Source organism: Poecile atricapillus, chromosome 1 (assembly GCF_030490865.1).
Source record: "Poecile atricapillus isolate bPoeAtr1 chromosome 1, bPoeAtr1.hap1, whole genome shotgun sequence".
Lineage (NCBI taxonomy): Eukaryota > Metazoa > Chordata > Aves > Passeriformes > Paridae > Poecile > Poecile atricapillus.
In genome coordinates this window covers 120,878,571-120,897,078 of record NC_081249.1, presented here as the reverse complement: position 1 = coordinate 120,897,078, position 18,508 = coordinate 120,878,571, and the positions used below count along the sequence as shown (strand labels likewise).

General features: G+C 35.6%; 1 protein-coding gene across 2 annotated transcripts in view; it reads left to right on the top strand.

Moving 5' to 3' along the window:
- QSER1 (glutamine and serine rich 1) overlaps positions 1 to 17,854 on the top strand; it is a 44,356-nt gene extending 26,502 nt beyond the window's left edge. For both annotated transcript variants that reach the window (XM_058829315.1, XM_058829316.1), the window contains exons 5-13: positions 1,229 to 1,524; positions 2,579 to 2,695; positions 3,312 to 3,445; positions 4,727 to 4,938; positions 6,452 to 6,589; positions 7,925 to 8,022; positions 11,749 to 11,901; positions 13,017 to 13,112; positions 13,696 to 17,854. In XM_058829315.1, the coding sequence (XP_058685298.1) occupies positions 1,229 to 1,524; positions 2,579 to 2,695; positions 3,312 to 3,445; positions 4,727 to 4,938; positions 6,452 to 6,589; positions 7,925 to 8,022; positions 11,749 to 11,901; positions 13,017 to 13,112; positions 13,696 to 13,836 (1,385 nt within the window). In that variant the 3' untranslated portion in view covers positions 13,837 to 17,854. The remainder of the gene's footprint in view (positions 1 to 1,228; positions 1,525 to 2,578; positions 2,696 to 3,311; positions 3,446 to 4,726; positions 4,939 to 6,451; positions 6,590 to 7,924; positions 8,023 to 11,748; positions 11,902 to 13,016; positions 13,113 to 13,695) is intronic.
- Positions 17,855 to 18,508: the final 654 nt, after the last annotated feature.

Below are 18,508 nucleotides of genomic sequence, written 5' to 3'. Positions count from 1 at the left end.
GACAGGCAGATATTAAAACATAGTTTTTTGTTGATAGTATTAAGTAGTACATGCACCTTTATCTGCTGTTCTAACAAATATGTAAATATACCTGAGCAACTAATAATGGTGTGTCTAATTAAAGCTGTCAGAGCTCTCTTACTGAAGAAATAGAATCTGTTTGCAATAATGTGAAGTGATGTATCTGGAAGAACACATTTCACATTTCAAATTAACAATTTTGCTGAATGGATTTAATGAATCTTCACTTACTTGGTACGTGGCTTTTATATTGACACATTAATCTGACCTTTAACTCATTTGTTTGGAGTCACTTTTGTTAAAATATGTTACATCGTCCTTTTTATAATTTTTCAAGTCAACAATTAACAGTGAATGTAACAAAACTGTAAAGTGGTTTAAGTTTCCTGAGTGATATTAGTAATTGTGTTATAGTTAATTTAACTTGATTTCTTTCAGATCAGCAAGTACTCACTTGATTAAACTAGTATGCATAGAAGACTGTAAAGTAATATCTAAAAAGGATTCTAATTTTTTTCAGGTGGGAAAGAATAATTTGGAAAGGTGGGACCTCTCTTTGGCTCTTTGGAATAGAAGAGGAAAGGAATGTTCTTTTCCCTTCTTTGTTTTTTATCATCAGTTCTCATTGCTCACCTCTGTTAATATTAAAAATAAGGCTATTAAAATAAGGCTGTTAATAAAAAAATAAGGCTATTGCTAAAGTTTTAATCTGGAACTTCCAGTTTTGTTATCACAAGATATAAATGATAAATGTCCAAAAGTCACACTGAAGATGTTTTTGTATTTCATGTGTATTTCTCTTTCTGCAATCCAATTTCAAAAGACTTGATTTATCAGCAGGTAACAAGATTCAGTGTGGTAACATTTACTGTTGTATTTGCTTATTGACACAAAGTACAACAGTATTACCTGGTGATCATGTCTCTAACTGTCAAATTGTTTTCTAAAGCATCCAGTTTTGTTAATTCCAGATGCTGACAGATGCAGAAGTTTAATACAAACAGAGGTATATTAGCTACAGTATTTTGGTTTTGTTTAAGATTTAGCTGTGGTCAAATACTGCTTCTATTTTAACTCCTAGAACAGGTGTTTTTCCTAGAATAGTTGCTTTTAATATAAATTGTAACAGAAAAGAAGAAAAACATAGTTCCATAATACATTGCTAATCCTCGATAATTTAACTAAAATTTGGATTTTTTTTCTTCAGAAACTGAAAAAGTGACAGTTGTTACTGCTGCTGCCACCGCCACCAGTGCTGTAATAAAGCAGGAATCTCCACAGACAGCTGTTCCTGTAGGCAACGTGCAGGAGAAAATCAACCCAGCTGACCCCTCAAAAGTAGCTCAGCAGGATGCTGTGACTTCAGAACAATTGGCAAAAATACAGGAAACTGTTGCAATAGAAGGATGTACTGATGAGGAGAACATGGACAGTGAAGGAGAGGGCATGTACAGAGAACGTGATGAATTTGTAGTGAAGATTGAAGATATAGAGACACTAAAGGTAATCTGAATATTTGCTGGGGGTGAAACACAGCACAAAACACCTGCATATGAGTTTAGCCTCAAGAAACTACCAGAAGAGGAAAGGCTGCAGATTAGTTTTCTCTTTCTATTCTAATATTCCCTGATTGCTGCCAAAATGCCTTAAAGGTGTCTTTCTAGTGAAGATTACAAACATGTTTTGAATGTACATGACCCATTTTATGCAACATACATAATAAAGTAAGTCTGTGTGCTGGTAACCTCTGTTAGAACTTGGAATTACCTGTTTTAATATTAAAAGGCATAAATTTTTCAGAGGCAGTTGACTACATTTTTTTTGGAAAAAAAAAAGTAGACTTTCAAGTGTAACTTTGCAAAAGAACTTGAATGGAGTTGGCTTCTGTTTTTTGTAAGAAGTTCTGCTTTGTATTTCAACAAGAAATTATTTGCATAAGCAACCAGTACAACTCTTCACATGAGTTTATGTGAATTTCCTTGCTGTCTTGGATTTTTTTGGTTTGGTTTGGTTTTGTTGCTTCACCATTTTAATTCTTCTGCACGTTAACCTTTCCTTTTGTGGCTGTCATAACCAGCAATATTCTTACTGTTTGAGAATTTCTAGTATTTTTTATTACTTTTCTCTGTCCTCATCCTCTCAAGCTGCAGTTTTAAATTAATTAATGCAGCTTTGTCACATAAGACAGGTGTTATCAGTTTGAAATATTCCCTGAATTGTCACTTATAAAATGGATTAATGTATGTTAGGAGATATTTTGAATTTTAAGTTTGTTAGTTCAAGAGTCACGAAAAAGTAATCAGTGTTTGACTACATTTTCCAAAAGGTTTATTTGAGTGAGTAATTTGTTTGTAGGATCTATAGAAAATTCTCATTCAAGCTGATAATTGCAAACTTGCCTTGATGCAAACAGGACTTAGTAACTATGGTGTTGGAATTTTAAATTACTTATTTACATTTTATTCTTGGGTAACTTCCTTAAAAAATATGATGTACAAACAGATTTCTGGAAGAAAAAGAAGCACTGTTTTTAGCAAACAATTTTATGTTCTTCCAGGTTGCTTTGCAGACAGGAAAAGAGCCTCCAGCTATCTGGAAAGTCCAGAAGGCTTTATTGCAAAAGTTTGTTCCTGAAGTGCGTGATGGACACAGAGAGTTTGCTGCTACTAACAGTGTGAGTCTTCAAAATTCCTTGGGAAGCCTCATGGGAGCTGCTTTCCTTAATGCAAGTCTAGGAAAGTAAATGTGATTCTGGCATACATTCTTAGCAATCATCCTAGAGGGGGGAAAAAACCCCTCCAACCCAAACTCTCCCTAAATACATCCATGGGCTGATTTTTTTGCTTTCTGGGGCAGGGTCTTTGGGATCGTTTCAGCTGCATAAAGGACCAAGTTTTCCTGACCAGAATAAAGTCAGTGGAGGAGAGAGGCTTGTGAAACAACTGCTTTCTGCAGTAGGAGTGATACAGAAACGATACAGTTTTAACAGGCAGATAATGATTTTGGGATAACACAAGTGGAAAATGAAATAAAGGGAGAAAAAGATGCCCAGAGTACTTCCCCTTACCTTATTGTCTTTGGTTTTAATTATTATTTGGAAATCTGATGGAGAATTTTGCTTAAATTATAAATGCTCTAGAGTGTCTTACCATTGTATTTAAACATGGGGGGTTTAAACTGATTTTTTTTTTCTTTAGTATTGAAATTTTTACTTGTTAAAACTGACAAATTTTGCTTAACAGAAACACTTGTGATTTGGTTTCTTTGTTTGTTTTGTTTTTTTCTTTTAGTATCTTGGGTACTTTGGGGATGCAAAGACAAAATACAAACGAGTGTATGTGAAGTTTGTTGAAAATGCAAACAAAAAGGAATATGTCAGAGTATGCTCAAAAAAACCACGAATCAAGCCTGTCCAGTCAGCAAGGTATTTTATTTCAATTTGTTTTCCAATTTGCCATATTGTTTTCATATTAAGAACACACCTACTTAAATAAACAGGAGTTATAACTTGGAAGTATATTAATTGTGCTTTAATATGGAAACTGAGAACTGTCTGGTTTGCTTTAAGAAATTAAATATAAATTACTGCTTATCTTCCCTACTCTATTCTGTTCCATAATCAGTTATTTTGAAGGTGTTAGGGTTCTACATGTTATTTCTATGTTATTCTTTGCTCTACAAGCCTGCTAGTGTAATGATTTTAATTTTCTGTTTATTGTTTTCTCATGTCCTGTGGACTTTGCTAGTTTAGGTAGTTTTCCCAGTATAGTTGGAAGTACCATGTTTTCTTCAGAATCCTGGAAAGTAAATTTAAAAACATTTAAAAATGTTCATGACAGTGCTTTTCCTTCAGGAAAATGCTGGAGTTTAAGTGTAGTTTGTTGTCAAAGAAAGCAGTGCCATCAGATAATCAATTTTATGAAATAATCCTGCTCTGCTAAAAGCAGCTAGGATTTTGATGCTCCTTTTCTTTTTTTTTTGGGCTATGGAAGACTGTTCCAGTAGCTTCTTCCAGTGCTCTGAAGCAGCCCCCTCTTTTATCAAATCACAATTGTGATTAGCTTGTTATGCTTGTACTGATCTCTCAACACTGCTTTTGGCCTTTCTTTCTGTTTGTACTGCATGTTGTATTTCTGGAGAAATCAGTCAGATCCCACCTCTGTCTGTGTTTCACTGAGTTCCATGAAGTGAGGTCTTTCAGCTTCCTCCTTTGGGGCAGACTTTCCGTTCCTCTCATCCTTCTACTGTCTGTTGTCTCCATCCATTTTGATTTGAAATCTCCATTTATGTCAGATGTCTAGAATTATTCTCAGTGTTCCAGAAGATTCTGGCACTGTTTCTGCTGTACATATCACTGCTTTCCCATCTTGACAAAACTCTTCTCCAGTACTTCTCAGGATTGTGTTCCCTGCTATGCTCTCAAAGCTGTATTGTGTTATTAGTCTTGAAGTAGAGAACTTTTTATTTCTGGTATTAAAATTCCTGTTTTGAGAGGTGGGAAGAGAAAGGGGTTGTCTGGTCAAGTATTATTTCAAAAATATAGTAGTATATAAAGGGTGTACAGCCTAATACCCAGTTACAGTGAAATAAGCGTATATAATCAGTGGGGAGTATATTCTGGTTAAAATAAGATTATAGCTATTTTATTACTGCCAAAACTTGTGTGGTCATTATATTCATAAACATTTTATTCATAATACTGCAGGACTATTCACTGCAAACCTAGTAATAGCAACATCAAACCCCCTGATCCACCAACACCAAAACCAACAGCAGCAAAAGTCTCTTCTGTGAAACCCAAAGCTAAACAGCCAAAGGTAAAGGCTGAACCACCACCAAAGAAAAGGAAAAAGTGGAAAGAAGAATTTTCATCTTCCCAGTCTGATTCTTCACCTGAGGCCCAGAGTGAAGAAGATGGTGAGTGAGATACCATTGCTGGCACCTAGGCTAGTTTGAACTGAACTGAGAAGAGTATTATAAAATTACACTGTTTGATCTTGCACATCTTTCTGCACAAGCCTCAGAAAGAAAACAAAAATCCAACAATGCCGTGTAAAATGAGCTTCTTCAAACTTTTCAGTTGCTGTTGGTGTATAAGCAAATGTGTACAATTGAAGTGATTTCAAATGTAGTTGAACTCCATAAATACATATTTTTCCACTTGCTGTCTGTGAGGAGTACAATTGCAGAAGGAGAAGCCGATTTCATTTTTGAATACATCTTAAGAATGAGATTCTTCATTAGTTTTCCATTGCAACTGACTGTCACATCTAAAGTAACATTCCTGTAATGTTTGCCTGCATGCAGATGTGGGCAGAATTCAGATGCTGCTGTTTTTTCAGAACCCAAGGAGAAAAAGCAGTTGACTTTTTGGCTGCTGCATTGCTTGTCTGAATGCCAGCTGTTCAAATGTAGCCTGCTGAGCAGATTTGCTATTATGACATCCGTAGAACATTGAGATTCAATGTTTGCAGGAATTCTCCAGAAGCGATTTCTGGAGCTTACAGTGTTGATAGGGGTTATCTGTGGTAGCAGTTACTGTGCATTTTGCAGGGCTCTTTTTGTTTATTTCCTGTATGTTTGAAGCAAAGCTGTGTATTGCTCATACTTAATTCTTGCTGCATTTCTAAAGCACCCTGGTGACTTTAAAACTTAGATAAACTATCACTGATGTGCTGGCACACTTCCTCTGTGAGGACAGCACCTTTCAAATATTTTTCAAGTGAACTTGCCCAAGGAGCACTGTCCATTTTTAAGACCTCAAGTGACCTGGTGATAAAGGTCATCCCCGAGGAAATTTAACAGCCTTGCTGGCTGAATCACTGCAAAACCCTGGTGTGAGACATGGAGCCTATAAAAAGCTGCAGAATGCTTACCAGTACTGATGGCTACTTTGTGTGCATGTTAAAATTGCTGTCTGTGAAAAAATAAAAGCTTCTTTAGAGTAAACATGAGTATGCCAACATTGCTTCACTGATAATCTTGGTTTACTTTTTTTTTTTACTTTTGTGTCAATTTAAAAATTAGCTGTGATTGAATGCAGTGGTATGCAGGCTCCTAAGTGACATTAGTACTCAGAAATTCTTTTTCCTATTGGATGACTTCAAATTTTGCAATTTTGGGAGGTACTTGCCTTGATGTGAAAGTTGGGGCATTTCACTTGACTGAAGTTATTAATTGTCCTGTTTCTCTGAACTTTCATCTACAGTAATAGAAAAATGTTTAAATTCCTTAAATATATAATCTAAATGCTGACAGTTAAAAAAATTGAACCATTTGTACCGTATTTGATTGACTGCACTGAATTTTAATCTCTTGGGGTACCAGTAGGGGTCACTTGTGTTTTAAGAGAAACCTTCAGTTTTGAAAAGCACAAGTATTTTTTAGGATATTGAAGGAAAAAAATCATTCTATCCTGTTTACTTTTCAGAGGTTGTACCTCCAGCTCCACTTGTTACTCGCTTTTTGAATACAAGAGCTATGAAAGAGACTTTCAAGAGCTACATGGAGTTGCTTGTTAGCATTGCCTTGGATCCAGATACAATGCAAGCCCTGGAAAAGAGCAATGGTACAGTATGTTTAACATTTGTGTGTCCTTACTAGATTTTAAAGTTATTAATCAATAAAGCAATTGTTCTTTTAAAAAAACCTCACAAACCTAACAAAATTTGAGTTACATAACCTCAGCTGAAGAATCTACATATACTCTGTGTGTGTATATATAGATATATTTTTGCTCTACCTCTTTGAACAATCAAAGTAATTTGGAAATATTGTTTTATCTTCTTTGCTGCATTAGAATTTTGCTGTGAATTTCAGAATTGAGCTATTTGTTCCTATAGTTACTGTACTTCAAACCTTAGCAAACATTTATTGAAAATTACAGTTTCAAGTGTGCTTGCCTTCTTATGAAGAAATAGGCATATAACTGTATGTAGATATGATTCCTTCTACTATTAAAAATTCTGCTTTTTAAACTCTGAAATCTTGAAAGAAAATTATATTAATGCACGCTTTTTCTTTGAAGACAAAATATTCGGATTTGTTTATCCTAGTAGACTCCAGGGTACAAGTCAAAACTCCTATTTCTCAAAATTTAGTAAAACACTCACATTCATAGATAAAAGTCCCAATAGAGAAATTGTTTCATGTATTATTTAGTTGCAAGCTGTTGGTTTGTACTACATTCTGTTTGCCTGTGTTTAAAAAAAGAAATCTTTTCTATCCTCTCCTCTCCTGCCTCTCCTGAGTGTGCAACAGTGCACACTTCCCTTAAGATTTCAGACCCATGCATTATGTCAGTAGTCCCACTAAAATCAAAGTAATTGACTTTATAAATAAAAGGCTCCATACTGAGCTGTAAATTTTCATTCCTGGCCACATATCTATGTTCAGCTGTGTATTGTGCAATTCACAGTGGTTTATCAGATAACTTTTATCAGCAAGCACTTCCCTCAATTTATTTTTTTTTGTTGTTGTTATAAATGCCAGCAGGACCATTTCTTGTAAAATGGAATAACAAATGTCAAAACCACATACTTGTCTTCATAAAACTGCCAGCTGTGTTGCACAGAAGAGGATTATCTAGGAATTGGTGTAAAATTGTCTCTAATATTTATGCTTTGTATTGCTCTATCTTAATTTTTCCTTGCAGCAAAGGAGGAAGAGAAGAGAAGGAGCAGGATTGCAGTCAGCAATTAAATTTCATACTATCTACACCAGCTTAGTGGGCTGATCAAAAAACAAAATACTTTTCTCTCACGTTTGAAATTAGATTATGTGCCAATTGCTTTATTACTTTACACATTGTATATTAATGGGTCAAAATATGGAATGCATATGAATCTCATTATTGTGTGTCTCTTAATAATCAGCTGCTGTGGGTTTTTAATGTGTCTTTTAGATGAGCTACTTTTGCCTCACATGAGAAAAATTGATGGGATGCTGAATGACAATAGGAAAAGGCTGCTTTCCAAATTGCGCTTGGATCATGCTTTCAAGGTATTCTCTTTCAAATTCCAGGCTTTTAAAAGTGTTTTAAGTAAATCACTGAATTCATACCATGCAGGCACAGCTTAAAACCCATTTGTAACAGAAGTGAATATGGATTTGAAAGATGCTATAAATTTAGTGCTTTTGTATGTGGCATTTGGAGAACATTTTGGGATGGAGGAGTTTATACTGCAAAGGTAAAGTTCTAGTTTTATTCCCCTTGCTTTCCAGTTCGTTCTCAGGCATTTTTTCCTTTAAGCTTTTCAAGTTTGCCAAAAGAAAATCTATTTCCTATCCTTCTAGAACTTTTGGGTAAGTGATTGTATTGCCTAAAAATAAACTTTTACATGAAATAGCTATGCTGTGGAGCAGATGTCTGAACCTCTTTGAAGTAGAGAACATGATCAGAGGAGTATAAAACCAGGACAGAGGGATGCAAGAACAACTCATTTGTGTGCTCTTTCATGTGTCTTCAGCATGGAAGGTTGAGAAAAGTGTGGATAACAAGCCCATATTACAGCAGCTTTGACGTGGTAATAAAAAAACAGGTCTGGATGTGGACAGGGAAGAGAGAAGCCGTACCATCTCAGTAGAGAGAAGGTAAACAGGAGGATAATCACTGTGCTTCCTACTGTTCCCACTCACCCTGCAAGCAACAATGCAGAGCCTGCAAGTGCAGGAAGGTTATTTTCACTCATGGAGTCACGTAGGTTAGAAAAGATAATTCCAGCTGTTAAGCCAGCACTGCCAAGTCCACCACTGAACCCCATCCCAAAGTGCCACATCTGCTGCAGATGTCATCTTTCAGAGACCTCCAGGGGTGGTGACTTCACCACTTCCTTGGGCAGCCTGTTCCAGTACTTCACAACCCTTCTTGTGCAGAAATCTTTTGTAATATCCACTCTAAATCTCCCCTAGCACACCATGAGGCCATTTCCTCCTGTCCTACTGCTTGGGAATAAAGCAGCCTTTTGTCAGTGTCTGTAATCAGCCTGATGATTCGTTCTTGTAACAGTTTTGAGGCCAACAACAGTAAAGCAGGCCTGACTATAAACACCCATCATCAAACTTGCTCTTTGCCTCTCTTTTCCTGTCCCCTTACACCACAGTACAGAGACACTTGGAGAATTTGTGCAGTTCTTTGTACTGCTGTGATCTTATTTTTGAGAACTAGGTGAGGAGGGAGAGATAATAACAGGCTTGAAAGTTCTGCTCTTTTCCATCATGAGACCTTTTTACCCATCCCATTTCTAGTAAATTTTGTGGGACATAAGGTGGCCTTGTTTCAGGGAGGAGGCCACCATCAATGAGTGAAACAGCTCTAATTCACATGCTTCTTGAACTTCTTAAATGTTAGTTATGCTGTTTTCCCAACAGCTGAACAATTTGTACCTCCTTGAACAGAATTTCTTGTGGCTTCTTCAGTTTCAAATGCACTGAGTCTTAGAGGGGTAGCATGTGTTAACCGTCCATTTTTGTTTTTCTGTTGTGGTAAGAATTTTGTGCTAATAATTATTAATATAGATACCTCTTTTTGGGCTGTCTGTTCTGAGATGATAGACCAGTTAAGGGAAGATACAAATTTGTAGAATTTCAGTTACATTCACAGAACACAAAAAGTGAGAGGTAGTCACACTTGATTTTTCGTCACAGTTTTTTTAAGAAAAAGCTGCTATAATTCTCTGTAATACCAACATGTAATTCCAGCTGCTGATTAAGTTGGAGTTCATAGTGAATACAATAGCTCTGTTGTGTGTTCACTTAGAAGCAGATTGTGTATCATATCTCTAAAGTTAACTTAAGACTGTGTTCCATCATATCATCTGCAAGACATTAATGGAATTCATGGATGTAAGGAAGGGATCTGCTTGTGATGTCATCTGCAAGATAGAAAACCTTTTATGTTTTTCTTCTGATGTGACAGTGCCAACTTGTGCCATCCTTGGGTCAATGTCTTGGACAAAAATGAAATGCCTGCTTGTCATCATAAGTGCTTGTGTTGGTTAGGAAAATGTGTTTGGTGCTCTTAAAGATACAGGAGGTTTCTGTTCCACCTTTAATGAAATAACTAGTTCAGATATAAGAGCTGAATGAGGCACTGAAGAAAGCAGTAAGTTAAAAGTATCATTTATCCTTCACTGGTATCATTTGGTTTGAATGATTTTACTGTTCTGCATTGATAGGCATGGGTGAATTTAATACTGTTTTCCACTGGATACAGTTAGCACTGCAATACAAACCAAAGCAGACACCAAAGTTAGCAGTCAGTATTTGGTAGTTTTGCCTGTAACATTTTTTATAGTTCTAACATTGCATTCTTTGGTAATAGTTGTTAGAAACAAAATTATAAAATATTGTTGTTGCTTTAGTTGAAGCTCAGTAATTGAAGCATCTCAGCTGAATTGCATAAACTTCATTTGAAAATAATTACATGTCTCATGCTCCCAAAGATGCAGAAATCACTAGTATGTACTTCTTCATTCCAGTTCACATTTGTCTGGTGTAGGTAAGTGCTGTGGCCATGGAACTGTTCTTAGAATTCTTAGGAATTCTCCAGAGGAGGCCAGAAGTGGCCAGAGCCCTTTGACACTCCAAATCAGCCTTGAGGAAAGCTGTTATCATGGATAGCAAAACTAAATGATTCCAACCTAAGTTGTTCCACTTTGAAAATATTGCAAGGAAGCCTGGATATGGGCAGATTGGCTGTCAAGGTTACTGCTACCACTGTGCAGGAGATTTAATAGCTGTTTACTGAGAGGTTTGTTTAATAAAGTAAAAATGGCTGATATAGATAAAGAGCTAATAAATAATAGGCTGGGGAGGTTGTTGTAGTCAGGTACTGTTTTTCAAAAGAAAATATAAAAATTGAGTAAATTTCATATTTTAAACCAATAGTTCCAGTAAGGTCCTTAAGCTGCAGCATTGATTCATTTTTTCCATATGTGTATTTTTCTGCCTCATACTAGAGTGTAATACAAAGATGCATGTTTATTTAATGTGAAACATTTTTTTCAGGGCTAGATTATGTAGCAGAGCAGCTACTATTTCAAAGCAGCTGCTGACATAATGCTGTATTTGTTCAACAAAATTGTACTCAAATTTACTCATGCAAATAATGTAGAATTGAAGCAAACAGAAATGCAATTCACTCTCAGGAGTTAAAATGTCTTGAACTTGTACTTTTTTGAACCAGCTTTCTACTTCACTGTGCCTAAGCTTTTCTATCTTACAGATCTGGTAAGATGCAATTAGTTTGTAAGTTGCAAAATCTAGGACAAAACCTATGAAGATATTTAGGTATCTAATCCCTGCCTGCCTGACTATGCAGGAAGCACTTAGAGAACTTAAAATAACTTATCCTTAGAGATTCTTGGGTAGAAATGGAATGGAAAGCAGTTTAGAAGTTAAAAATTGCCCTTTTGGAGCAATTTGGAGCAAAGCTCCTTGTAGAGCTTTTTTTTCCCCCCTCTCTTTGTAGAGATAGAATCATTGATGATAATCTGACATACAGTGAAAGGATCTGCTGATCTTGAAAAATTACAGTAGTCAAGAACAGGTGGTCATGCTTTCCTAACCAGATTTGGTTGCATGATATGATGAAGATGCTTTATCAGGTCTTTGTGGAAGAGTATTTTTTTGCCTGATAGGCTGCACTCTAATATTTTCAAAGAAAAACAGCCAATTTATCATCTTGATTTTTTTCATAATCCTGTATCTTTATACTCTCTGTTAAAGAACGCTTTGGAAAACTTCCCTGAACTGACAGTGGTCACTCGGGATTCCAAGACAAAGTGTGGAGGGACATCTGTGTCTAAGATCAAAATGAATGGTAAAGCTTACAACAAGAAAACACTGAGGGCTTCTAAATCAACCACTAAATCAGCACAGGTGAGTGTTCACAGGGATTGTTGCTGCCAGCATCTGACTTGTGCTGTGATAACCATGTTTATATAAAACATTGCTTCATGTATTAGCTGGTTTGGTTGGTTTATCAAAATATCACATCTTTTGAGAGAGGTGTTTTTAACAAGGGAATGTTAAATAACAACATCTAAAGGAGTACATTACATCATTATTAGATGTGAAACATAGTTTGTCAGCTTCCTGGGCTGTTGCTGGAGCAGCAACAATTTGCCTTCACCATTGCTGCTGTAGATCATAGTAATAAAAGTTTCTTGCTCTTGCTGAAGTGATCTAGAAGCACTTGCTTCTAGATCAAAAATTTAATAAATTTAGATTTAATGAATTTAATAAAATTTATATATAACTTTGATAAAATAAATTTATATTTATAATAATAAATGTAAATTTAATACAATTTAAATAAATTTAATAAAAATAATTAAGAAAATTAATAAAAATAGTGTTAATACTGTAAAAACTGAGATCAGATAACACTTCTTTAAAATTGAGTTCTATCTTGTACTGTTCCTCATTTTCAACAGCAGAATGAAGCTGTTTTAAAAAAAAATAATTAAAAACAACATGGAAAAAATTTGAGAAGCACATATTTTTTATTTCCTTAGAATTCCTGGGGAACTAATTCTAACTAGATTTGCCTTTCTTGGCCTCATCTCTCTGCAGCAAATAGTGGCTTGACAAATGACTTGTACATATAGCTCACACTCATATTTCTTGCCAAATTAACCTAATTTTTGGGTAAGTATAAATCAGCCTTCTCAAGGACCAAGTCTGTGTCTTTTGCAATGTCTTGGAGTACTTCTTGAGAAGGGGGTGTTGTACCCATTTGGGGCTTGCAGTGCATTCAGGATGACTGAAAGCATTCTCACACCTGGTTTTGATAATAAAACAACATGGGAAGTGGAGCTGGGAGATAATTATGATATAATGGGAATTACAGTTTGCCAGATATGTCACAATAATGGTTTGAATGAAGCACTCCATTTCTGAATTGTTGAAAAAAATGGTTTACAGAAGAAAATGTCTGTCATGTCTCTTGGTAAATAACATGAATTTTCCTAAAATAATTGTTCTTTTTGCAGGAGTTTACAGTAGATCCAGAAAAAATACAGTTGTATTCTTTGTATCACTCACTCCATCATTACAAATACCACATATATCTAACGTGTAAAGAAGAGGTAAGTATTATTCTCATTTTTTGCATTCCTTGAGGGAATTTATTGAGGGAATTGAGTCCAACTTGAGAGAGTGTTCTCTCATTCTTGGTAAATGAGTATGGATTGAGGTCTCCTATTTTAATTAATTCTTTATGGCAAACAAAGGCTACAGTGACCACGTGGGTTGCCCCTAATGAGAACTGCTGCTCAGAACATTCAGATGTGAGGCTTGCAAGGTTTGTGGGATTCCCTGAAGTGTTCTTCACTGTTACCCAAAATAAACAAAACAAATGTTATCAGTGGATTTAACTCCTTGGATCTAAAAGGTGGTTTTTTGCCTTAGAATGCCACACCTTTATTTCTTCTGCAAATCCTTGGTGGAAATATTTCAGGTAGCAGAAATACAAGAGTTGAGCTCTGGCTTAGTTATTAAGAAATACATTTTAGGGAGCATTACCCTTGTTTTTAAAACTTAAATGTTTTCTGGCAGACAAGGTTCATATTTAACTGCAGACTTTTATAAAAATGAAAATTCTCCAATTCTGGCAGCCTAACGTGTGTGTGTGTGCATCTCTTTCTCCCCCTCCTTCTCTTTTTTAAATAGATTTCTTCTGTTCAGAAGACGAGTGCAGATCTAGGCCAGGAAGAGATTGTGCAGCTGTGCATGAAAAACATAAAATGGGTGGAGGATCTTTTTGAAAAGTTTGGTGAACTTTTGAATCGTGTCCAGCAGAAATGCTCATAACAAAAATGTATCCCAAATCCCACATTTTTCTACGGCACTAACCTGATGGAACAGAAAGCTCAGAGAGAGGCTCTGATTTCTTTTACAATGCCAGACTGCATTCTTGTTCGTAGCCATTTTTATTTCTCTTTATGGAACTTTGTGCCTTGGCTCGTGCTAAGGAAAAGTGATGCTGCCAAGGAAATCAGTCCTTTGGAGATGGAACTAAACATAAACCTAACCACATTTTTAACCTGAAGAGTTATTTTCTATTTTGTAAACTATTGGATAACTTAGTTTTATTTTCAGAAATGTTTTTGACAAGTGATAAAAGCATGCACTACATATACTTTTTTCTTTTTTATTGCTCAACAGATAACAACACTTAAAATACTACAGATTTTTCCATCCCTGACTAAGTGAGAGAAAAGTCAGCGTTGGGGCGAACTAATTTTTACATGTCTGGCCACCAAATTTAGAGTTTTGTACATTTTGAGAACAGAGCCGGAGTGACATCAGTTTCTGCATACGTATATTGCCATCCTAAAATCCAGAAATTTCATTATGCTTTATGGACTCCTTTTACTATTGTCATGCTCGGGAGACCGAACATGGAGTTGGTGCAATCCTATGACTGCTTTTGTGTCAAATTATATTGTAATGAAAGACAATGACCTTAACTATTTTCCCTGTTTTGAAGAAAAAAATATTTTCCTTTATACTGTGTTGTTTTTTTTTTTCTTTTGGAAAAAAAAAAATCAATTGTACATTTTATCTCACTAATAGTTGTATTTTTCACAGAGGAAATATTGTGGTTAAAATTGTTACATGTATCTTTGTAATACACTTTCCATTGTTTTCAGTAAATCCTATTCATTTATATGTTGATTTTATATTGTAAACTATGTATCTCGAGGTAACCCTTTTGTTTATACAGGTTTGCTTCAGTGTTAACCAGAATAATGCATAATGCATACTAGACTAGTTTTGCTTTAAGTGTAGTTGTGTTAGACACTGCAATTATTTTCTGGTATGTGAAAATAAATTTCTTACTAAACTAGCACTTGATTAACTGAGAGTTTAAATGAAGAGCTACTACACTTTATCTTGGTCAACAAAGATTGTTGATTGAAAAATAGACTATATGCAGTGTTAAACACAGCTTACATAATTGTTTGTAGAACTGGCAGTTGCAGAGCTGTTCTCTTTTCGGTGCCTTTCGAGTCTTCAGACATCTTTGTAGCTTTTCTCCTCCTCCAGGTTATTAACACGTAGTAGTGCCACTAGTCACACTCAGACAATGAATGTAATGGGCTCTAATCAGGAGAACATTTTCTTTAAATTTGCCAATAGAATGCCTTACTGAGTCATTCAGAATAGAGATGTACTCTACTGGCGTCCTAAAAAAAAAAAAGTCACGTTGGTCTTTTTTCAGATAATGTCGAAAAAAAAACTTCATTCCTTTATCCTTTTACTGCCACTTAGTGCCTTAATTTCAGCCAAGAGAGCAGGGTTCACTATTCATTGGCCAAATGAAATAATATTCATTGCCATGTGACCTTTCCCCCATGTTTTGGTCCTATTTAGTTGTTAAATATTCATTAGACCGTAGAACTATAAAGAGTTTAATGAATAGATGTGAAAATGAAATTATTTGATCTTGAGTAAGCAGATAGAGGCTTGAATATTAAAGTATGTACAGAATTTTAGCTGATTAGATTTAGAACCTTGTAGGATGTTTACCATATTCCCAAAGCTTTTCATCCTTAAAAAGCAATAATTCTCCTTTACAATTTGTGTGCAGACTACGAAGAACAGAAATGGGCATGTGCCCTTGCCTTTCTTAAAGCCTCTTCCTCGTGGTTTTGCTTTAAAAAGGGAGGTCACTGTCGTGTTAATGACACATTGTGCTACTGCTCTGTCTGCAATTATCAAGGAGAGCGAGGTGGGTTTGGGGTTAGGCAGAATGTGCAGATTGTTAGAGCAATCATGGAGCTAATTAATTCCCACATTGAAAAGAAGGGTAGCCGTGGGGGTAAGGAATTTCTATCGTTTCAGTCCTGCTGGAACTGGTAGAGTTTATAGGGTGAAAGCAAACACAGCAGAGTTACCAGCCTTGGCAGCAATCAGATAAAATGGTTTTGATGTAAATGTGCACACTGGAGGTGCAGTAGAAACGTGCTTGGCACACTCTTCAATCACTGGTGGGCATTCCCAAATTTACTCAGTGCATTCTCTTACTGGGATAGATTCATGACAGGGGATTACTTACCCAGGCAGAGATCTGTAGTCACACCTTGGAAATTGCTAGTCTGTGGTTTTAAAAATCATTAGGATACAGACTGAGGGAACAAATGGAATGGACTCCTTGATGATTGTCGTAAAGAGCTGGTCAGACTTTGTCTCTCTCACACCCCTTCCTAATGAAGCAGAGAGTTGAGAGAGTTCTCAGTGCTTTCTAGAAGATTACCACTACTGTGTACTTTGGATTTTTCAAATCTAGAAGTAGCTTTAGAAAGCTGTTTTCAGTCCTTAGAAGCTGAAACAAAAACAAACAAACAACAAAAAAAAGAGAGGCTTTTGGAGTAGCTTATCCCTATTTAAAAAGGAAGTAATTTTACCAACAACCATTAAAAATAAAAGGGGGTGGGGACTGCCAGGATGCTCTGCACTGCCATAGAAAGTGACCTGGCTTATTTTTGGCTGTTTTGTTCCCAAGGCCAGCTAAGCAAGCACTGTGCCTGTAGAAGACAGGAAAAAATTGTCTTGTATAAAAGTAACTGCCCCAAACTATTAAAGATTAATATAATGGAGCTTCCATCTTTGTCTCGGGGTGTAAAAATGGTGGCTGGATTGTTAATTTACCAAATTAGAATAAGTAAAAACATGGAACTCTTGAGTGTGTTGAAGGGTCATAAATCAAAGCAAAGCTTTGTTAGTAGGATTGAAGAGGTTTTTTTATACTGAAGCAAACTTAATGAAAAAAGTCAATGTACAAATTACTTTTTTTGCACAAATACTTTGTTTTGTTGCATTTTAGATAATGAAGTCTGCACCCACACCTCATTTTTTTTTCCCCTTGGAGTAACAGTGAGGTCTTCATCCCTTAATATGACAGTGGAAATTGAGCACTGATTTGACTGCAAGAGAAGATGCACTGGGAAGGAACAAAGCCCTCCTTAGACTATGAATTAGCAAAACAAGAATGAAACAAATTGCATAATCTGTTATTTGGCTTTTAATTCCACTATTCTTTCCCTTAGTGTGGCATCCCAATTTACACTGGGTTTGATTTTATTCAAATACAGCATTTCTCTTAAAGGCAGGTTTGCTTTGAGATGCTACTCCCAAAGTTTTGCTAGCAAAAAATCAGAGACAAAATTGGATTGAGAAATGGTTTCTGAAAACAGCTAAGGACTTTAGGGTCTTTGAGGTTCTGTGGCATGTATTGTATTCATATATTGTCCAAATGAAATACTACTTTTTAAAAAAAAAAAGTCAGATCTTACAGGCTGTCTTCCAAGTGAATGATTTCCATAGGAAATATATTTTAAATATTATTTAAATATTTACTACTATTTAAAACAATTTTAAAGCAGAAAAGCTAATACTATGGTCACAAAATGTCAGTGTGTCATCAACCATTTCTTATTTCGTTGCCAGCACTTGACATTTGGTCTCTCTTACCCTATTATGAGCCTGTGCATTTCACAGTGCACATGCTGCCATATTTTATTATTTAAGCTAATATTAACATGTCATTGGTAATAAATGCATGTTTTTCTGCATATCTGTTCTACATATGGCAAAAATGAAGCTAGGGCTAATTAAGAGACACTATGCATTCTTAGTCCAGATTTTCAGGTGGTCCATAATGCAATGTATGGAAATGTGAAAAAGGACAGTTTTGTACCATTCATGATGTTATTAACTAAACCCATTAAAGTGAAAACACTTTTTAAACAAAAACCTTATAATGCTTAGTCATTTGTTATTAAAATATTAAGCCTCGAAAAGTTAAAATTGTTGGAAATAAATTGGCAATTTGGACTTTATTTTCTGCTTGCAACATGAAGAAATACAGTTCTAGGGTTTGGGGGGGATGTTTCCATTATGTTGCCTGAGTTGAGGATGTCTGGTTGATCTGGATTTTTTAGTTCTGGGTTCTAAATGTTCTGAATTAATTTGTACAATACAGCTGCCAAATCTTAAGCTGCTGTGGTGAGTGAGGAGCCAGACTGTTGGCTAAGAGAGAATCTGCTGCTGTGATTTACCTGAATTTTAGTATTTTCATTTGTTCTGTTTCTTGCCAGATTAGAATGTCATCTCTGTGTACCTCAGGGGAAGAAATGGTGCTCCACAGAGTTTTGGTATTTTTTGCCCCCCAGCTAAAATTAATTACCCTGGATATTCTTACCACTGTTTTTCCCTCAGAGGGCTGAACCCCCATGCTGTGGATATTGTCCACAAAATCCACAGCAGGCCTTCTATGAACAGCTTATTTGCAGAAAAAGGAGATTCTGGAGGCTGGAATATTTTTTTTTTAATGGCCCTCTATTTAAGCTTCTTCCCAAACCAAGGGAATATAAAATACAATATAAATATAAAATTAATAAAAAATATAAAAATTAATTTTTTATATTTAAAATATAATTTTTATATATTTATAAAATAATATATTTTCCCATGAAAT